The sequence below is a fragment of the Myotis yumanensis genome, unplaced genomic scaffold (assembly GCF_028538775.1).
Source record: "Myotis yumanensis isolate MYYU_CA2020_CCGP unplaced genomic scaffold, mMyoYum1.0.hap1 SCAF_17, whole genome shotgun sequence".
Taxonomy (NCBI): domain Eukaryota; kingdom Metazoa; phylum Chordata; class Mammalia; order Chiroptera; family Vespertilionidae; genus Myotis; species Myotis yumanensis.
In genome coordinates, this window is record NW_027223768.1 from 2299926 (window position 1) to 2322051 (window position 22126).

At 50.0% G+C, this 22126-nt stretch overlaps 1 protein-coding gene across 5 annotated transcripts in view; it reads left to right on the plus strand.

The window, feature by feature from the left end:
• The window catches only part of AGL (amylo-alpha-1,6-glucosidase and 4-alpha-glucanotransferase), a 41630-nt gene that overhangs the window by 8045 nt on the left and 11459 nt on the right, over positions 1-22126 (plus strand). For 3 of the 5 annotated variants that reach the window (XM_070397001.1, XM_070397002.1, XM_070397003.1), the window contains 22 exons: positions 226-392; positions 1290-1493; positions 2730-2911; positions 3071-3182; positions 4654-4780; positions 5419-5521; positions 5614-5711; positions 6786-6925; positions 7937-8124; positions 9389-9512; positions 10430-10593; positions 10852-10953; positions 11299-11454; positions 11552-11702; positions 12415-12539; positions 12629-12741; positions 12849-12983; positions 17402-17532; positions 18414-18550; positions 19160-19293; positions 19765-19940; positions 20877-20979. In XM_070397001.1, the coding sequence (XP_070253102.1) occupies positions 226-392; positions 1290-1493; positions 2730-2911; positions 3071-3182; positions 4654-4780; positions 5419-5521; positions 5614-5711; positions 6786-6925; positions 7937-8124; positions 9389-9512; positions 10430-10593; positions 10852-10953; positions 11299-11454; positions 11552-11702; positions 12415-12539; positions 12629-12741; positions 12849-12983; positions 17402-17532; positions 18414-18550; positions 19160-19293; positions 19765-19940; positions 20877-20979 (3072 nt within the window). Of the gene's footprint in view, positions 1-225; positions 393-413; positions 1184-1289; positions 1494-2729; positions 2916-3070; positions 3183-4653; positions 4781-5418; positions 5522-5613; positions 5712-6785; positions 6926-7936; positions 8125-9388; positions 9513-10429; positions 10594-10851; positions 10954-11298; positions 11455-11551; positions 11703-12414; positions 12540-12628; positions 12742-12848; positions 12984-17401; positions 17533-18413; positions 18551-19159; positions 19294-19764; positions 19941-20876; positions 20980-22126 lie in introns of those variants that run through there. The other 2 variants (XM_070397004.1, XM_070397005.1) reach the window with 2 other exon arrangements.

Genomic DNA, 22126 nt, shown 5'->3' on the forward strand with positions numbered 1-22126 from the left:
TTCTTAAAGCAGCATTATTGGACATATTATATTATATTATTATGTAAAGATTGGAAAAGGATAAAACGTGGCTTTTCGTTGAGCTTTATTACAACTTTTTAAGTGGTTTTATGTGCTTCGAGATATACTGTTAAATGGGACAGGCACTTCCGGCTAGAGTCAGACCATGAGATGACGATTTCCCCCGTCACTGGGTGAGCGTCTCTGTGTGTCTTCTTTCCTCAGGAACGAGAAGAGCGGTGGGGGTTACATCGTGGTGGACCCCATCTTACGGGTCGGTGCTGATGACCGGGTGTTGCCCTTGGACTGTGTCACTCTCCAGACCTTCCTGGCTAAGTGTCTGGGGCCCTTTGACGAGTGGGAGAGCCGGCTGAGGGTCGCGAAGGAATCAGGTGCTGTCAGCGTTCTTTCCTTTCTCCTGTTTGACAACAAGTGGAATCGTTGTCTGTGACACAGATCTCACAGGCTCTGATTCTCCTTTTCATTGTGTTTCTTAGTACATTTAGTAATACAAAGAGATGGAACTAATGTAATTGTTGATGCTTGACCGTTTTTTAATGTATAAAACTGACAGATTACATGGTTCAACTTAAAGGAAGGAACTCTGTGATAAAGTGAGATCATTATTGTGTCTGAGACTTCACTTTGACATATAAAGATGAGTGGTACACTATTCAGATGTGTTGGAAAATGTATTCTCATTACATGTAACTTTAATTCGACAGACACTGATTACCTGCCTTCTGTGTGGGAGACGTGTATGGAAGGAAGGCTGTCATACATGCAAGAGTAAAATGAAACTTAAGTTGGGTTTTACTCTTCAAATAAGAGGTCATATTAGTTTTCTGCTTTCAAGCTGACTATGGTGTGAAGAGATAAATGAGAAGTTCAATGTCATAACTAACACAAAATACAAGTATCGTGGAGCATTAAAAGCAGGAGAAAGATATGCTGATAAACTTGCTTAGGATGAGTTTTCTACATGTAAATCTATCCATTCAACAAATATACATCAAACCCCTAATTGTAACTAGACACTGAGTGTGATTTTTTTCACATACGCCATCTCATTATCTCTGTCTTGTGTATGAAGACACTGATGCCCTGGAAGACTTCAGTGAACTTGCTTGAAGCTGCCTGTGGTAGAGCTTGGATTTGAACCCAGGCCTTTGCCTCCTTTCTGGTACCACGGTCGCCTTCCTGTTTAGAATTACTTAAGGAGTTGTATTTTGCTTAGTCTAGGTGTTGTTTTCCTTTCGGTGATCTGTGTTTACTTTCTTGTGTTGCAGGTTACAACATGATTCATCTTACGCCGCTGCAGACACTCGGACAATCGCGGTCATGCTACTCCCTTGCTAATCAGCTGGAATTAAACCCTGATTTCTCAAGACCCAATAAAAAGTACACTTGGGACGATGTCGGGCAGCTAGTGCAAAAACTGAAAAAGGAGTGGAACATTCTTTGCATTACCGACGTTGTCTACAATCACACTGGTAGGAGCTTCGTTAACCGCTGTGCATTTTGACGAAAATACATTCTAGTTATTTCATTGCTGGCCGTTTCATATAACATTGGAAACACAAATGATGCTTAGGTATCCTTAGATTTAAAAACCACCTTATATAATACCATTTTTTCTCTAAAAGAAAACTAAAGTGTTGGTTGAATATATATAATCAGTATGTGAGTATCTGGGTGTAAACCAAGGAAGGGAATTTTGTAAATCAAGGAGGGACTGATCGGGAACGGCAGATGCAGGGGTTGGAAGGGATGAAGACGGAACGTAACAGGAAGTTTGGCGGTTAGGAGGGTGGGTACCCTCAGCCGAGGGCCTGGTGCAGCGGGTTGCAGGGTGTGGGGAGACGGTGGAGGCAGCAGATACGGGACGGACTTTCAAGACATTTGTTCTCGCTAATAAGAGACTGTGCAGAAGTTAGAGAAGGAGCTTTTTAGACAGGATGTGTGCTTGTCTGTAGTCTCAGCTTTGGAGGGATAAGAGCGTATTTGAAGGTGGAGAAGAAGGAACCTCACCTCCCCCCCACCCCATTCCCCCCGAAAATACCCGGGGAGAAATGAGTCTGTAGGAAAAAGGGGTGTCCACGATCTTTTGACTCTTAAAGTTAAGGTAAGAGAAAGAGCCCAGAGGTTTGGTGGGATGGAGAAGGGCCCTGTCGCTCAGGAGATGGGAAGGGGGAGAAAACACATGGAAAGGGGACTGTTCTCCCGCCCTGGACCTCTCACAGCCGACACCGAGCAGCCCGGACCCCAGCTGAAGGCACAGTGACTCTGCCCACAGAGGCCAGGGGACTTGATGTCGGGCTAGAGCCCAGACGAGAAAGATGTCCTCCAGACTTTGAAAGAGCGTTTTATGGTCGACTCAAGGACCATCAGAGAGGTCGTGACCCTCAAAGGACATGCCCTTTGTCACCTCCCACCACGACAGCAAGCGTGTTATTACAGCGGTGTTAGATCAGCGTGGCGTCCTATCTGCTCTCATTAAAAATGCCCACAGCAGAAAAGCACCACAGATGGTGAAGTGGTGGTGGGATGTGTATCCCAGACACAGCGTACTAGTGTTTTCCCAGCACAGCATCAGCACAAGGCACTGATGTCTCACGTATCAGAGGACGAGCGGTCGACGGTGACGTTGTATTTCACCTTTAGACCTAGCGCAGCTACTGACTTCAGTCCATCACAAGCTCTTCCCTTACGTTTCCTTCTTCCTGAAGCTACGAACAGCAGATGGATCCAGGCCCACCCGGAGAGCGCCTACAACCTGGTGAACTCTCCGCACCTGAAGCCCGCCTGGGTCCTGGACCGCGCCCTGTGGCACCTCTCCTGTGACGTGGCCGCCGGGAGATACCGAGACAGGGGGGTGCCCGCGCTGATCGAGAACGAGCATCACATGCATGTCAGTATGTTTGGGGCTCCGCAGCCCCCCACACCGTCCCCACAAACTCCACGAGTGGCCGAACGTCGTTTACGACCGGCCTTTTGATACGCGCAATGACATCTGCTTAAAAGGCTTTAAAGATATGCACCTGTGTTTTAACTATTGGCCATTTTTCAGTGCATCCGGAAAATCATTTGGGAGGATGTTTTCCCAAAGATCCAGCTCTGGGAATTTTTCCAAGTGGACGTTGACAAAGCCGTTGAGCAATTCCGAGGACTCCTTACACAAGGTACAGCACACACACCCGCGCGCCTGTCGGGTTTCTGAAATGTAACCTTACTCTTCTTTCCCCGAGTTAACCCTTTCGTAGATGTGTGGTTATGTGGTATTTGTGTTGTTTTGATCAACTGTAAAGCTATGCTTTGGGGAGCTCTCTGATAGTTAGCGGAGACCATTGGAGGGCAGGTCATAATCATATATAACCTCATCCTTGCCTTTGGGGACTGTGTCTGTCCCTTGGTTCCTTAGTACAATGCTCAGAATACAGAAAGGAGATTTTGAGAATCTATATTTTATCTTATTTTGTTTGTGTTTTTATAAGCCATTTCTTTTCTAAAAAAATATGTTTTTATTGATTTCAGAGAGGAAGGGAGAGGGAAAGAGAGAGATAGAAACATCAGTGATGAGAGAGAATCATGGATTGGCTGCCTCCTGCACACCCCACACTGGGGATCGAGCCTGCAACCCAGGCATGTGCCCTGACTGGGAATTGAACCCTGACCTCCTGTTCCATAGGCCAATGCTCAACCACAGAGCCGCGCTGGCTGGGCCATAAGCCATTTCTGTGTCTCTTTAGAATAAGCCAGATATTAGTTAGTTTATGTAAAATCAAGCCCAGGAAGCAATCGAGCACCAACACCTGATGAATCAGAAACACCTTCCAGAAAAGGAATGAAAAGTCACCCCACAGAATACTGTTTACTCTCACTCTATAAGGAATGTGTTTGTTGGGGGGAAAGAGAAAAGTATGAAAACAAACCTGTGTGGAAAGAAAGTCAGGTGGTTAGTGAGATGGACAGTAGAAGAGAAAGCAATCTTCGGGGAGAAGAACTCCTGGGGTTAAGTGTTTGCTCTAAAATAATGTATAGAATAAGTGAGTGCTGATGGAGACAGGAAAGTGGGCCTGGGGTCGAACTGATAGGAATCCCTGCGTTTCTTCTTCCATGATGTTATTTTCTCCCAATCTCTCTCTGTCTCTCTATCTCTATGTCTCTTTTCCTCCATGTGTGCATGTGTGTTGGGTGGTCTGCATGTGTGCGTATGTGTGTTGGGTGATGTGCACATGTATGTTGGGTGGCATGCAGGAGGTTGGAAGCGGGGCAGGAAGGGTGTTTGTGAAATAAACGTTTGTTTTATTGCCTATGAAAAGCATCACAGCCGAAACCGGTTTGGCTCAGTGGATAGAGCGTCGGCCTGCAGACTGAAAGGTCCCAGGTTCGATTCCGGTTAGGGGCATGTACCTTGGTTGCAGGCACATCCCCAGTGGGGGGTGTGCAGGAGGCAGCTGATCGATGTTTCTCTCTCATCGATGTTTCTGACTCTCTGTCTCTCTCCCTTCCTCTCTGTAAAAAATCCATAAAATATATTTTAAAAAAAGAAAAGAAAAAGAAAAGCATCACAAACTAAAAATGTGGAGTCAGTAAGAGTTCACCTCCTTGTGGGTATTTGCATTGAGGATGATGTTGCCTTTTCTTTCTCAGGAAATAGGAAAGTAGCAACCCCACCTGCTGCCCAGCGGCACCTGGAGATTATCCAGGACCCCGAGTACCGGCGGCTGGGCTGTGCCGTGGACATGAACCTCGCACTGGCCACCTTCATACCCCACAAGTATGTTGTGTGTTCTGTGCAATAGAGAATAAGCCCCACCCTGGCCAGCATGGCTCACTGGATAGAGTGTCGGCCTGCAGACCCTAAGGGTCTCAGGTTCGATTCCGGTCAAGGGCATGTACCTTGGTTGCAGGCACAACCCCAGTGGGGGATGTGCAGGAGGCAACTCATCGATGTTTCTCTCTCATCGATGTTTCTAACTCTATCCCTCTCCCTCCTCTATGTAAAAAATCAATAAAATATATTTAAATAAAAAAAGAATCTATGACCCTTGGTAGAAATTATCTTTTCATTTCATTAAAAAAATTATTTTTACTTTAAATAATATTGTATTTTCCAATTACAGTTCACATACAATCTTACATTAACTTCAGGTGTGCAAACCCCATGATTCGATATTGATATAGCTCACTCCGTGGTCACCCTGATAAATCCAGCACCGCCTGGGCCCACACAGAGTCCTGCAATACTGTTGACTGTATTCCCCATGCTGTACTCTACGTCCCCGTGACGACTCTGTAGCTACCAACTTGCACTTCTCCATCCCGTCACCTTTGTCACCAACCCCCGGGAACATTTTAAATGTAGGATGTGTAACAGCGTGAACGAACAGGCTTGTGTCGCTCTCTCTGCTCTAGCAACGGGCCGGCTGCGATTGACGAATGTTGTGACTGGTTCCGGAAGAGAGTCGAGGAATTAAATGCAGAGAAACGCCAACTTGTCAACTCTCATCAGGAGCAGGTTTGGCCTGTTGTTGCGCTGCCGTTGGTCTCCGAATAGCAATACCGGCTACTGTTGTTGCTATGACGTTAACATCATTTAATGTTTTCCAGGCGGTTAATTGCATTTTGGGAAATGTGTTTTATGAGCGACTGGCTGGCCATGGTCCCAAACTAGGACCCATCACGAGGAAAGACCCTTTAGTTACCAGGTATTCTGTTTTTGTTTTCTTCTCATTGAAAGTTAAAAGTGGGCCCTGGCCGGTTTGGCTCAGTGGATAGAGCGTCGGCCTGCCGACGAAAGGGTCCCGGGTTTGATTCCGGTCAAGGGCACGTGCCCGGGTTGTGGGCTCGATCCCCAGTGCGGGGCATGCAGGAGGCAGCCAATCAATGAGTATCTCTCATCATAGAGGTTTCTATCTCTCTCTCCCTCTCCCTTCCTCTCTGAAGTCAATAAAAATATATTTTTTAAAAATTAGAAGTGGTACTTAGCATTTCAAGTGAGCCTAAATGTTCCCTTTCGTGCGTGACTTCCAGAGCATTTCTTCAATGGCAGTGGAAGCGCTGATTGGGCGACTGGGCTTGCTATTCATTCATTCTGTTGGGCAGATCTTTAGTTAGAGACGCTATCATCAGTGTAAACCACTGTACAGTTACTTACATTCATGTCAAGGGAGGACTGCACCCTTACTGATCATTTCCGTGTCACTCAAACGGAGCAAGCATTCAGCTCCTTTTATGTGATGTGCGGCATCGGCTAGGCCAGTGGTCGGCAAACTGCGGCTCGGCAAACCGAGGCTCGGGAGCCACATGATACTGACTTCCACAAAATACTGACTTCTGCACATGGGCCACGAAGTTTCAATCGCACTGTACGTGCGTGCCTGCACGTGGTATTTTGCGGAAGAGCCACACTCAAGGGGCCAAAGAGCCGCATGTGGCTCGCGAGCCACTGTTTGCCAACCATGGGGCTAGGCGACTAACGTGGAGCAAAAAATCGGTACCTCAGTGACTATTAGTCAGTTAGGAGGCCTTGTGAGCTATTATTCACCACGCTGACCAGATCCGTTATCAAGGCACCTCTCGCCCCTCAGACCCTACGAGCTTTACTCCCAAACTCTGCTGCGGACTTTTCACCTGCACTGACATTTATCTCCTATGAATGGTGCCCAGCGAACCTCACTTGTTCTGCCCACGAGGGAGGAGCTTGAAGGCTCACATGCTCACTCACACCCTCTCCTCAGAGTTTCTCCGAGTGGATTTCACAGTTCCTCCTGTCGCCCCAGGTACTTCACGTTCCCGTTTGAAGAAGCGAGCCTGTCGGCGGAGGAAGCCGTGATCCACCTCCCGGACAAAGCCTGCTTCCTGATGGCCCACAACGGGTGGGTCATGGGGGACGACCCCCTTCGGAACTTCGCCGAACCAGGTGTGTGCGCACCTTCGCTGCTCCTCTGTGGCCAGAGGAAGCTCCTGGCAAACACGAAACGGGCCATGTTAGCCAGTGTTTTCCTCGCTAGGCTAGTGGTTTATAAACTCCTTCATCACAGAGGGACCAGAGGGCAGACGGTTTGAGAGAACAGGATGATGAAAAGGATGGATTCGGCTTTCTCCTCCTCCCCCTCCTCTCCCCCGCCTCCCCCAGACGGCTCCTGTAGATCTGCTGTTCCCTGGGATTGCGCATAAGATTGTATTTTTGCAAAAATGTACGCTATCGCATTTTTAAAAGGCATTTGGGACCACAGCTGTCACAGTTGTGTTGTCTTAGGAGATATGTGCACTCATTGGCCAGAGGAGTAAAGTCTTCGAGGAGCAGTTTTCAACCAGGAACTCACCACCTCCGGGCTCCCTCTCACGGAGCCCTGACACCTTATTTCTCAGCAGCTGTTGGTTGTTGCTGGGAGCAACTGACAGGGAACCCAGCAATATATGTATTTTTCAACATTTCAGAACGAGAAGTCAGCCTTCATGACAGTGAAATTAATTTAAATATCTCACTTAAAAGCAAAAAGGATGTAACCTGGGGCGTGAGTGTCTCCGCCAGCTCCTTTCTGGCCATTGTACGTGAAATGTAAATAAAGCATCCTGCTGTGTCACCTATTGCCAACGTGGGTGCAAGGCGGGGACGGAGCTTCCGATGGGTTCGGTGGAACTGTAGCTTGAAAGGCCAATGATACTTTAAGAAGTAACTTGATTTTTTGACATCCAGCCCACATTTTTAGAAGAGACTACGAGCTAGCATTCTTGCAAAGCAGATGAGATGTCAATTCATACTAATTTTTTAAAACTTTATCCCAAGCCACGCGAGGTATAATCTTAACCAGTATGTCCGTGGCTGTGGTAGAAATAGCCCACGGGGTGTAAAAGCAACAGCGTCTCCCTGGCGGCGGCGTCTCCCTCTGATGTCTTGGGTCACCGAAGGCACGCTCTTTCCTCCCAGGCTCCAACGTGTATCTCCGGAGGGAGCTGATCTGCTGGGGAGACAGCGTGAAGCTGCGCTACGGGCAGAAGCCGGAGGACTGCCCGTACCTCTGGGCCCACATGAGGAAGTACACGGAGATCACCGCCACGCACTTCCAGGGGGTGCGGCTGGACAACTGCCACTCCACACCGCTCCACGTGGCCGAGGTACGGAGGCAGCTCGTCTCCATCACGAGGAGGCCCCGCACCTCCTGGCTCCCTGCTTAGAGTGCATGCCTGGACACAGCGTGGACCTGCTGGTTGCATTTAAACCTCTGCACAATTTGCATAATTCTTTTTTCTTTTCTTAATCCTCACCCGAGGGTATTTTTCCATTGATCTTTAGGGAGAGTGGAAGAGAGAGGGAGAGACGGAGAGAAACATCAATGTGAGAGACGCACATCAGTTGTTTGCCTCCTGCACGTGCCCTGACCAGGACCTGGGCTGGGAGGAGCCTGCAACCAATTGTGCCCTTGACCGAATCGAGCCCGGGTCCCTTTGCTCGGCAGGCCGACGCTCTATCCACTGAGCAAAACTGGCCAGGGCACAATTTGCACAATTCTAACCGCATCTTTTGATGTGTTATTATGGAATACTGAGCGATAAAATGTTTGAGTTAATATTTTTATTCTAATTTAGGGAAACAGAAAGTCTCTAGGACCCTACTTGTTAGCTGATAGAATTTCAAGTACTTATTAACCTTTGTGCAAACACTATGTTGGAAATTTTGGAAGCGGACTGATTGTGGGTTAGGCGGTTATCACATCCGCAGGAACAGCTGTCTGCGGCGAGTCAGTCGCTCTGCTCTGCGCCACACCTGCGTGCCTCACACAGGGACTCCATCAGTGACACACACACACACACACACACACACAAGCAGGGGAAAGCCTAGCAGAACTGCAGGGCAATGGTCTACCTTTTTAACATGACACTAACATTTCTCTTTTTTCCCTTTCATGTCCCTATTATCTTTACAAAATCTAACCTTCCTTTGAACTCTTTCATTCTCTTTTTTAAAAAAAATATTTTTTAAATGATTTCAGAGAGGAAGAGGGAGAGAAAGAGAGAAACATCAATGGTGAGAGAGAATCATGCATCAGCTGCCTCCTGCACGCCCCACACTGGGGATCGAGCCTGTAACCCGGGCACGTGCCCTGACGGGAAGTGGAGCCATGACCTTCTGGTTCCTAGGTTGATGCTCAACCACTGAGCCCCGCCGGCCGGGCAGTTTCATTCTCTTTATATGTTCTCTGGTTTCTTGGGAATATCGGTCTGTTTTATTTTAATTTTTTACATGTACATTAAACGCCTTTGGAAATGCCTCCTGCATTCCCACATTGTCTTGCAACATGGTCTTTTCCTGTCGAGTCCGCACCCAGGCTCCTCCCATCTTGTTTTCTCTCCCGGTGACATTTCTGACTGCCTTTTGCAGTACATGCTGGACGCCGCCCGGAAACTGCAGCCCAACCTGTACGTGGTGGCGGAGCTGTTCACCGGGAGCGAGGAGCTGGACAACATCTTCGTCACCAGGCTGGGCATCAGCTCCCTGATCAGAGGTGGGCTTGCTGACGCGGGTGACAAGGCCTTGCAGAGCCCTCCATGAAGGCTTAATAGCTTTCAGCACCGTGCATGTCCTTTCAGATATTCCACACAGAACTCCCCAATGTAACGCAGTCTGGTTTTGTTTGGTTTCTTTTTTGTTTGTTTTTTTCAGTAAAAATTTCCACTGTGGGGAAAAATATTTTATTTTTTTAATGTTTTTATTGATTTGTCAATCGACTGCCTCCTGCACACCCCCTACTAGGGATCAAGCCCACAACCCTGGCACATGCCCTGACTGGGAATTGAACCGTGACCTCGTGGTTCATGGGTCGATGGTCAACCACTGAGCCACACTGGCCGGGTGGTAAAATATTTTAAACTGAAAGACCAGGGCGATGCATCGATGACTCCTGAACAAAACTATTTTGTTGTTGTTGAAAATATACAAATCTGTTTTTCCTCTTGACTACCTAGATATACGATAGAATCCTTAGATTTTTATCTAACCAACCTCCTAATAAACAATGCATGCTCCGTTTTATCTACATGAGCCATTTTCCCAGTTAAATTATCAAGTAGATACATTTTTGGTCACTTAAGCTAGTGGACATTTGTTTAAATGTTTAAAGCAGTTTTTTAAAAAATATATTTTTATTGATTTCAGAGAGAGGAAGGGAGAGGGAGAGAGAGAGAGAGAAACATCAATGATGAGAGAGAATCATGGACCGGCTGCCTCCTGCACGCCCCACACTGGGGATCGAGCCCGCAACCCAGGCCTGTGCGCTGACCGGGAATCGAACCTGGGACCCTTCAGTCAGCAGGCCAAGCCTTCTAGGGCTAAAGCAGCTGTATGGTTGGTAATATTCATGTGGCCTTCTTTAATGGCCTCGGACATTAACCACGAAGACTAAACAGCCATCTCACTTCCCAGAGGCCATGAGTGCGCATAACAGTCACGAGGAGGGCAGGCTGGTGTACCGCTACGGCGGCGAGCCCGTGGGCTCCTTCGTCCAGCCCTGCCTGCGGCCCCTGATGCCGGCCATCGCCCACGCCCTGTTCATGGACATCACCCACGACAACGAGTGTCCCATCGTGGTGAGCGCCCCACCTCAGTCTCGCATGTTTCGATGTTGAGTTCTCCGCTGTTCAGTGGTGGTAACGTCCACGGACTTCGAAAGAGGGTTAGGCTCACAGGTGACGGTGGGACGTGGTGCTTAGAACGTCTTGTGATTTGTTCTAAAGCAAAGTGAGGCATCTTATAGAACGTATTTCTGTACGTGATGCTGTCAGACGGCCCTTTGCATTGGAAAGAAAATTAACTTTGGGTTTTTTGTTTGTTTGTTTGTTTTTTAGCACAGATCCGCCTACGACGCCCTCCCGAGCGCCACGATCGTCTCCATGGCGTGCTGTGCGAGCGGAAGCACCCGGGGCTATGACGAACTGGTGCCTCACCAGGTTGGTTTATGTGCTGTCTTCAGGTCCACACGGCCCGGCCAGTGTGGCTCAGTGGTTGAGCATGGCTCCGTGAACCAAGCGGTCACGGTTCCATTCCCAGTCAGGACACATGCCCTGGTTGTGGGCTTGATCCCCAGTAGGGGGCGTGCAGGAGGCAACCGATCCATGATTCTCTCTCATCATTGATGTTTCTATCCTTCTCGCCCTCTCCTTTCCTCTCTCTAACATCAATAAAAACATATTTTAAATAAAATAAAATCCACATGGCCAGCAGCTTGGAGCATTTGCCCCCAAAGTTCTCCTTGTGGCGAAAGCGTCCACACATTCTGCCTTCACTCTGTCCAGATTTCAGTGGTGGCTGAAGAGCGGTTTTACACCAAGTGGAACCCCGGGGCATCGCCGTCCGACGTGGGTGACGTGAACTTCCAGAGCGGGATCCTCGCGGCCAGGCGCGCCATCAACACCCTGCACCAGGAGCTGGGGGCCGGCGGTTTCATCCAGGCAAGACGCGGGTTGTCCACGTTTCTACCCTAAGGTGCCGTGTCCGCGCGAGTCTCCCCGGCCAGAGCGCTGACCTCTCGCTCCTCCTGCGTCGCAGGTGTATGTGGACCAGGTGGACGAGGACATCGTGGCCGTGACCAGACACTCGCCCAGCAGCCATCAGTCCGTGGTGGCTGTGTGCCGGACTGCGTTCAGGAACCCCAAGACTTCCTTCTACAGCAAGGAGGTGCCCCAGATGTGCATCCCCGGTAATGCCGCCTAAACATGATATTGGGGTCGTAGTCTGTTGCTATATTAGTCCGCACTGTGTTACATTACACTGCCGTTGTATATCGCATGTATTACAACCCAGTGACGTGTGCTTGTTGTGGAGAAAAAGAATTCGAGATCTTGGTAATAATTTTGTTTTGTTTTTTTTGTTTTGTTTTGTTTTGTTTATATTTTTATTGATTTTTTACAGACAGGAAGGGAGAGGGATAGAGAGTTAGAAACATCGATGAGAGAGAAACATCGATCAGCTGGCTCCTGCACACCCCCCACTGGGGATGTGCCTGCAACCAAGGTATATGCCCTTGACCGGAATTGAACCTGGGACCCTTGAGTCCGCAGGCCGACGCTCTATCCACTGAGCCAAACCAGTTAGGGCTTGTTTTGTTTTTTAATCCTCACCCAAGGATATGTTTTTCATTGATTCTAGAGAAAGAGAGGAAAGAAGAGGGAGAGAGAGAGACATCGATTAGTTGCCTCCTATACACTCGACTGAGATCAAACCCACAACCCGGGCACGTGCACTCGAACCAGCTGAGCCACATCGGCCTGGGTGTTTTGTTTTTTTGTTTTTTTAATTAACTGACTTTTTATCTTTAACTTTCAATTAAGTGGTTTTTGAAACCCCTTTTGCAATTCCTCATTTCAGATGGTTTCTTACGAAATTCTGTTAACACGTTTACATGCTCCTAGGTAAAATTGAAGAAGTCGTTCTTGAAGCGAGAACTATTGAAAGGAACACAAAGCCTTATAAGAAGGACGAGAAGTCCATCAACGGGATGCCCAACGTCACCGTGGAAACCAGAGAACACATCCAGGTACTGGCGCTCTCCTCCCCGTCCCGTGCTTAGCGTCCTGAGCGCGTGGGAATGATTCACTGAGTGGTCGTGTCTCCCTCTGTCCCAAGCTTCACGAGAGTAAGATTGTGAAACAAGCCGGCATCACCACCAAGGGGCCCAACGAGTACATCCAGGAAATCGAGTTTGAGAACCTGTCTCCGGGGAGCGTCATCGTGTTCCGGTATGGCAGCGTTCACACCGCCGACCCTGCTTCTGTTCAAAATAGTTTGCATTAATTTTAAGTAACTTAGTCTTAGAGATTCACCCGTTTTCCACTCGTGTTTTCAGAGTGAGTCTCGACCCCCACGCACAGGTCGCGGTTGGGATTCTCCGGAACCACCTGACGCAGTTCAGTCCTCACTTCAAGGCCGGGAGCCTCGTGGTCGACAACTCAGACCCCATATTGCAAGTCCCCTTTGTGTCGTAAGTATGCCCCCTGCACGGAGATCTGCCCCTTTAACACCCGCGGACGACCACCGGCCTGAGGTGGGCAGGTGTAAGGGTTCCTGCATCCTTGCCACTCAAAGGGGGGCCCAAGGACCAGCAGACCCCGCATCACCAATTGCTACCTTTATCCCACGTGCCTGCTCGTGTGTGTGTGTGTTGGCATGTACGCTCCCTCTATAGATACAGACACACATATGCACACACACACACACACGATTCTGTCTACACTCACACACACACACACACACACACAATTTTTCTGAACGACTTGAGACGGAACTACATACACACTTCCTACCACATCATTTTTTTCAAAGATGCCAACGTGGTGTTCTGTTACCTAGCGACACCATCATTTACTTCTCCATTTTGGGGCATCTTGGTTGCCTCCAGTTGTTCCCAGTTCTGTGTGTGTGTGCACTTTCACCTTCGCATCATCCCTTCTTCTCCCCCTCCTGCTCCCTGCCCGGGCGGGGCCACACCCAGGGAGAGGATGGGTGTGCAATGTCGAGCTGGGCCCAGCTGCAGCCTCACCACCGTTAGTCTGATGTGAGACACGATAGTTAGACGTCTTATATCTCCATGTCCCCGTCTGGAACACGGGCTTATAACAGTACCTGCCGCTTAAAACTCGGAAGGGTTAAATAGGATGGTGCATAGAAAGCGCTTAACACTGGCTGTCATCGGTCATCGGGGGCGTTTCCGGAAGTGGAGTTCTGGGTTGGAACACATCCACCTGTTTGAGGCTTTTAACATCGCCAGGTTCCCTCCAGAACGATTACGCTCTTAAATCCCTTCTGTCTGTGCACGAGCGTCCATCACCCCTCCTTCCCAGTCCCGAGTGTGGGCTCTGGTGGTGAAGTGTTTAAGCACAGGCTCTAGCAGCAGCTACCTGGGACGCTCCATTTCGGACTCTTATCCGCGGTGAGAAGTAAGACCGCAGGCAGAGGTCCAGTGGCGATGACCAGGGCCTCCCCACGGGGCTCTGAGGACTTCCTGTGTCAAACACTTAGCGCATGTCTGACACACAGTAAGTGGTCCCGAAGTGTTAGCTGTTGCTACTCAAACTGGTTAATATAAAGTACTTTATAAAGGATACTAGAGGCCCGGTGCACAAAAATTTGTGCACTCGGGGGGGAATGGGGGGGGTCCCTCAGCCCGGCCTGTGCCCTCTCGAAGTCTGGGACCCCCTCGGGAGATAACGACCTGCTGGCTTAGGCCTGCTCCCGGGTGGCAGAGGGCAGGCCCAATCCCTAGGTGCAGCCCCTGGTCGGGCTCAAAGCAGGGCTGATTGGGGAGTTGGGGCGCCGCCCCCTGTCATGCACAGAGCAGGGCGGATCGGGAGGTTGCGATGCCACCCTCAGTCACGCTCAGGGTAGGGCTGATTGGGCGGTTGGGGCACCGCCCCCTGTCACACTTAAGGCAGGGTCGATGGGGAGGTTGTGGTGCCACCCCCTGTCACGCACAGAGCAGGGCCAATCAGGAGGTTGGGGCGCTGCCCCCTGTCACTCACAGAGCAGGGCCAATCAGGGGGTTGGGGCACTGCCCCCCCCTCGCCCCCCACTCCCGTCACGCACAGAGCAGGGCCCATCAGGGGGTTGGGGAACTCCCCCCTGTCACGCACAGAGCAGGGCCCATCAGGGGGTTGGGGAGCTCCTCCCTGTCACGCACAGAGTAGGGCCAATAGGGGAGTTGGGGCGCCGCCCCCTGTCACGCACAGAGCAGGGCGGATCAGGGGGTTGGGGCACCGCCCTCTATCACACACAGAGCAGGGCGGATCAGGGGGTTTGGGCGCCACCACTGTCACACTCAGGGCAGGGCCGATGGGGAGGTTATGGCTCTACCCTGTCACACACAGAGCAGGGCCCGTGGAGCGGGGGGGGGGGGGGGGGGGGGGGGGGGGGGGGGTTTGGGCGCCGCACCCTGTCACACACAGAGCAGGGCCGATCAGGAGGTTGGGGCTCCACCCCCTGTCACACACAGAGCCGCAGGGCGATCAGGGGGTTTGGGCGCTGCCCCCTGTCACGCTGATCCGGTGCCAGGAGGCCTCTCGGCTCCGCTGATCCCGGTGCTGGGAGGCATATTACCCTTTTACTATATAGGATAGAGGCCTGGGGGCCGGCTGGTTTTCCCTGAAGGGTGTCCTGGATCAGGGTGGGGGTCCCCACTGGGGTGCCTGGCCAGCCTGGGTGAGGGGATGATGGCTGTTTGCAGCTGGTCACACACCCTTCAGGGTGGGGGTCCCCACTGGGGTGCCTGGCCAGTCTGGGTGAGGGGCTGAGGGCTGCTTTCAGGCTAGGGGTTTTGACTGAAGCTCCCAACCGCTCCTTTTTTTCTTTTTTTTTTTCTTCTGGGCCAGCTTTAGCTCTGGCTCTAGCTCTGAGGCTTCCGCTGCTGGTTTGTTTGCCGTTCTATAATCGAAACAATGTATAACTTCAGCTCTGAGATCCCAGCCGGCTATATTTGTTAGAATGTTTCAAACTGCCAGCTCAGAGGCCTGCAAGGCAGGCGGGGAACGTTGGAGTCTGCAGTCACTGGAGCAAGCAAGCCTCCCTGCTCGCTTCAGTGCATGGCTGCCGGCCGCCATCTTGGCTGACAGTTAATTTGCATAAGGATACGCTGATTAGCCAATCAGAAGGGTAGCGGTCGTACGCCAATTACCATGTTTCTCTTTTATTAGTGTAGATGTAAAGTTGTTAGATATAAAACAACATCTCATTTTAATTTATTTTAAATATTAAGTTAAAGTTGTTTTTGTTCGTCGGCCATTTGTTTTTATTGGTGATATGTCATTTTACACATTCACCCTTTTCTCTGTTCTGCTCAGTTATCTTTGTTGTTTTGTAAGAACTTTTATCATCAGGGATATTAACTTTTTAAAAATATATATGCATATATTTTTATTGATCTCAGAGAGGAAGGGAGAAGGAGAGAGAGACAGAAACATCAGTGATGAGAGAGAATCATCGATTGGCTGCCTCCTGCACATCCCACACTGGGGATCGAGCCTGCAACCCGGGCATGTGCCCCGACCCGGGAATCAACCGTGACTCCTGGTTCATAGGTCAGTGCTCAACCACTGAGCCACACCAGCTGGGCAGGGATATTAACGCTTAATTCAAACTCTTCTTAGCAAAATAGTTGCACTCTGAAAAAAGTCGTGTGGTGCAGCAACTTTGTGTTCCTATGGAATGCTCACAGAACGGATGTTCCTCCTCAGCCTGCTCAGCTCACTTGGGGCGCCTCCCCCCGCCCTCCCCCCAGGACTCTGCAGTGTAGTGAGTCTGCAGCCTGCTCTCCCGCAGGGAGCTCCCTGGCCGCCTGTTGGGAAATAGGCCAGAACGGAGTTGGTGCAGACACTGCCCAGGGATTTGGCCGGCAGCCTGCAGAGAGAGTCATCCCAGCTGGGCGTGCTGGTTGAGACAGGACTAAAGGAGGAAGAAGGAAGTCCAGGCAACAGGGTGTGTGTCCCCATAAAATTCAAGAGGATGTGTATTCAGTTATGGACAAGGAAGCTACCCGAGCAACTGGAAGCACAGGAAAGTGGGGGGTCGGGGTATTGAGCTGTGGTCAGTTATCGAGCCTCCCTGCTGAGCGAGCGAGCGAGCGAGCGAGGGACATCAGGCCGCGATAGGCCCTTCCCTCTGACCATTACCGACAAGCCTCTAATCTAAGGAAAGCCCTGGTCTCGGAGTGACCGGGCGACAGGCAGGGCGGCCTTTGGGAGAATTCCAGAGGCGGAACCGGGACCTTGGTGACCCCTTTTCTGGTCCTTTGATAAGTGTCTTGAGTTTCAGGAATTGGGGTGAAAAGCTCTGGGTGTCCCACACAGGAAAATACAAAGGAGGGGAGACTTCGCCCAAACCAGAAAGATTACGAAAACAAATTTGTGCCCTAGCCAGTTTGGCCAAGTGGCTAGAACCTCGGCCTGCGGACTGAAAAACCCCGGGTTCGATTCCCGTCAGGGCACATGCCCGGGCTGCAGGCTCGATCCCCAGCAAGGGGCGTGCAGGAGGCAGCCGACCCATGATTCTCTCTCACCATGGATGTTTCCATCTCCCTCTCCCTTCCTCTCTGAAATCAATAAAAATATATTTTTTAAAAAATTAAGAAAACAAATTTGCGAGTTAAAGAACTGAGGGGTCAGGAGATGTTCCCAGCGTGCTTCGCTCCCTGGTGTGGGAGCAGCGCTCCTCCCGCCGGACCTGCTGGCACGCTCCCCCTTTCGCTGCTGTTGGGCATGTGGGTTGGAGGCCCGTGGTAAGGATGAGTTGCTCACGCCGCATCGCTGAGACGCCCTGTGGTCGTGGCGCAGGGTTTCCTCCTGCGTGTTTATGGGCAGCAAGTGGCCGTCCGTCCGTCCGTCCGTCTCACCCGCTCTCTGTGTCGCTCAGCATCGCCTCCCGGCTGACCCTGGCCGAGCTGAACCAGGTGCTGTACCGCTGCGAGGCCGAGGAGCGCGAGGACGGCGGCGGGTGCTACGACGTCCCCCGCTGGTCACCTCTCAAGTACGCGGGCCTTCAAGGTGAGCAGGGCGAGGGCCTTCAGCGTGTGGGGTGTTTTCTCAAGCGTCAGACGGTGTCTTTTTGATGAAAGTAAGAGTGTGGGCTCGGAGCCGGCCGCCTGGGTTCAGGTGGTGCTCGGCTGCCCGCTCCTTCCTTGGCCCCTGCCAGGACGCTGCTCTCTGCCCCCCGCCCACCTCTAGGAAGTGTCCATCATATTGTCCGGCATGAAGGCTTTTTTGAGGACGAAGTGAGGTACTTCATTGAAATAGCAGAATATGCTGTGGACTGCCCCCCTGGGGGTGCGCAGTGGTTGAGCGTCGACCCATGAACCAAGAGGTCACCGGTTCAATTCCCGGTGAGGGGAGTTACAGGAGGCAGCCGATCCATGTCCCTCTCTCATCGATGTTTCTTTTGTTTTTTGTTTGTTTATTTTTTTAATTCTTTATCTCATCGATGTTTCTATCTCTCTTTTCCTCTCTCTCTAAAATCAATTAGAAAATATATTTTAAAAAAAGAAAAGTTGCCCCTCTATGACAAAAATGTGCTACGTGTGCATAGGACTCTACTTCTCTTTGGGAGTTATTTAAAGACGTGCCTATATACTTCGTTTAGTTCCAAGTACCTCCTGTTCTATATCAACATTGTTTCCAAAGTAGGCTTTAGTCATACCACCATCGATGCTCTTGCTCTCTGAAACCAGTTCTGTGAGTCTTCCCTGAGTATGAATGAATCTCCGCCTGTCAGCACAGACACACACAGACATCCGTTCCTCCCAATGATGCCGCAGGGCAGAGCGAGCATGCCAGCGGGGACACTGTGCCTCCCCAGAGGGTTAGCCACGAGCGTGGTGGAGCCATGGCTTCTGCCAACGACATAGCCTGAGCTTCCTGTGCCTTTGCAGGATTGATGTCCGTATTGGCAGAGATCAGACCAAAGAACGACTTGGGGCACCCCTTCTGTGATAACTTGAGAGCTGGAGACTGGATGATTGACTACGTCAGTAGCCGGCTCATTTCCCGGCCGGGAGCTGTGGCCGAGGTAAGCACAGCCGTATTGTAGTCCAGACAGACAAGGGCACAGTAAGACCTGTATTACCTGTTATACGTATAATATTTACATAATGCACAAGGGCACAGTAAGAGCTGTATTACCTGTTATACGTATAATATTTACATAATGAGCAAGGGCACTGTAAGATCTGTGTTACCATGTTATATGTATAATGTATATATATAAAAGGCTAATATGCAAAGTGTCCCCACGGGAGTTCAACCAGGAGAACGATCGCTATGACATGCGCTGACCACTAGGGGTTGGCACGGAGCGAAGGAAGGCCCCGGCCAGCAGCCTGAAGACCCCGATCGTCCCTGATCTCCAGTGGCCCTACCTGTGCACAAATTTCATGCACCGGGCCTCTAATATTTACATAATGAACAAGGGCACAGTAAGATGTGTTACCATGTCATATGTATAATATTTACATGGTTTGCTACCCTGAAACATTTTCTTGTCATCTCTCAGTTCTAATAAACGGATACCTGGTTGGTAGATAACTAGTTAGTAGAGTTTCAGGTTTGGATTTGCCTTTTAATACATAGCCGGCCTGCAAACACACCCCATGCACTTTTTGCGTCATGTCCCTCGCAGGTGGGTAAGTGGCTGCAGGCCATGTTCTTCTACCTGAAGCAGATCCCGCGCTACCTGATCCCGTGCTACTTCGATGCCATACTGATTGGCACCTACACCACTCTCCTGGACACAGCCTGGAAGCAGATGTCCAGGTACCTGCAAAGCCTGGGAATAGGCATGCTTGTGCAGAAGCCCTGTGTGGTCTGTTTATACATGCTCTGAGAAGACCATGTAGAGAGCACAGACTCAGAGAGCCGAGAGCATTTGTAAGTGGGTAGTAACAGTATTAGCCTCCTGTCATATGGAGCACACAAAAGCTTAGATATTAAAATCTGTTCGGCCCGGCCGGTGTGGCTCCTGGTTGAGCGTCGACCTATGAACCAAGAGATCACTGGTTTGACTCCTGGTCAGGGCACATGCCCTGGTTGTGGGCTCGATCCCCAGTAGGGGGCGTGCAGGAGGCAGCCAATCAATGATTCTCTCTCATCATTGAAGTTTCTCTCTCTCTCCCTCTCCCTTCCTCTCTGAAATCAATAAAAATGTATTTTTTTAAAAAAATAAGTAAATAATAAAATGTTTGTGTTTCTACAAACAATACTTTCAACCCTGCCACTTCCTTGCAGCTTCGTCCAGAATGGTTCCACCTTCGTGAAACACCTCTCGCTGGGCTCGGTGCAGATGTGCGGAGTGGGGAGGTTCCCCTGCCTGCCCCGGCTCTCCCCCGCCCTGCCAGATGTGCCCTACAGGCTAAACGAGGCCACGCGAGAGCGGGAGCAGTGCTGTGTGTCTCTAGCAGCAGGTGAGGCGTGCATACGAGGTGGGAATGTGTACGTCAGAATAATTCAAAGAGGAAAAGCTATGGAAGTGATTGTTGTTGTTTTTATTTTTAAAAATTTATCTTTATTGTTAAAAGTGGAAATAAAAAACACTCATGACGTTATCCAAGATTTTATGTGGCTGCTTGGCAAGATTTCACTGGGGGTCACTTGTGAACATTATAACCGTGCTTCCCATGTGATTATTACTGTGCCGCGGGCATTTATAGTTCCGTGCGTGTTTTATTGTGGCTGGTTAATCCTTTTCTCCTGCATGTTTCTGTAATTTTCAACTCTTGCCATTTTGTATTTTTTATGAAATATGTTTTACTACCTTTATTCCATCATATTCTACTTCTTCCCCAATTTTTAAAAATTAACCCAACCTTATAACGACCAAGAAATCATGAAAAGGCTCTCTACAGGCTGCAAAACACAAAACAGCTGTTAAATAAGTTGTTATTATGTGTCTGGCTTCCATCAAGTGCTTTAACTGTGTTGTTGTTGGCATTCTTGCCTGCAAGGGGCATTGAAACCTGAGCCAGTTACAATGGCCTGTGCTCTCGAGACTGTGGGGTTTCTGTTAGCTTGGATCTTATTTTCTACTAGAGGCCCAGTGCACGAAATTCTTGCACAGGTAGGGTCCCTGGCCTGGCCTGCGATCAGGGCTGATCGGGGCCTTCCTGCTGCTGGCCAGGGCCTTCCTTTGTTCTGTACCGCCCTCTGGTGGTCAGCGCACGTCATAGTGAGCGATTGAACTCCCGGTCTCCGAGTCGAACTCCCGAGGGGGACAATTTGCATATTAGGCTTAGATAGATAGATAGATAGATAGATGAGAGACGTTCTGGCTTCAACAAGCAGGAAGACAGACAGACAAGATAATGTGGATTAACATATGACTTTGCTGTGTTTTCGGTTAGGCTTGCCTCACTTTTCTTCTGGAATCTTCCGCTGCTGGGGCCGGGACACTTTCATCGCGCTGAGAGGCCTCCTGCTGCTCACAGGGCGCTACCTGGAGGCCAGGTAGGTGTGCCCAGAAAAGGCGCAGGTCTCTGTCTGAACACTCTTCTCCTGCTCTTCGGACTTGCCTTCTCATCCGTCTCCTCTCAGCATTCGGTGTTTCGTTTTCATTTTTCACGTGTTCAGGTTTACACGTTCATAGGGTTTAAAGGCGTGCACGTCTGTGACCGTTAGTCAGTTCCAGTGCCTCACCGTGCAGGCCAGGCTGTTGTCAGTCAGATCTGCTCCTTTATCTCCGTTCATGCACTCAGCACACCTCAGTCCATTTATGTTCTTTCACCTCTGGATGCCGTCCTGTGGCCACAGCCAGCTGTGAGGTGGGGGGACCTGAAGGAATGCCATTTGGGGGGACACCTGGACACATGCCCGTGGACAGAGGTCTCTGTGTTCAACTTTCAAGCGTAGGGATGGCTCTGCATGGCGAAGATCGCTCGCACGCTAAGCTCTTTCTTAAAAGAATATTTTTATTGATTTTGAGAGAGAGAGGAAGAGAGAGGGAGAGAGGGATAGAAACATCAATGATGAGAGAGAAACATCATCGGTCAGCTGCCTTCTGCGCGCCCCCTACTGGGGATCAAGCCCACATCCCGGACCTGTGCCCTGACTGTGAATTGAACCGTGACCTCCTGGTGCAGGGGTCGACGCTCAACCACTGAGCTGCACCGGCCGGGCTCAGCTCTTACGCTTCGGAAGCGTCACTGTCCACACTAACACCTTTTCACTGTGGGAAATGCGAAGTTTCCTATTGTGCTGTGATGTAAGAGATGGGCATTACATTGAGATACAGAATTTTACATTTCTGAGTGGCTTAGCCAAAACACCCTGAGGCCTAGACATGGTAAATGACTTTCCGAGGCATACCGGTGGTAACACTAGAATTGAAACCTGCCTCCTTACTTCTTAGTTTCCTGCTCTTTTTAGAATGACACGCCACCCGCCTGCCACTTTAAAGGTAAAGTATCTCTTCCCGGTTTTTGAAAATTAATCATGTTCTTCAAGGTTAGCTTTTACCCATTTATTTTCTTACATGTTTGCTTTGCTCTTCATATCAGCTCTTTAAAAGAATAGAGTGCAGCCCGGCCAGTGCGGCTCAGTGGTTGAACATCAACTTAGGAATCAGGAGGTCATGGTTCAATTCCCGGTCAGGGCA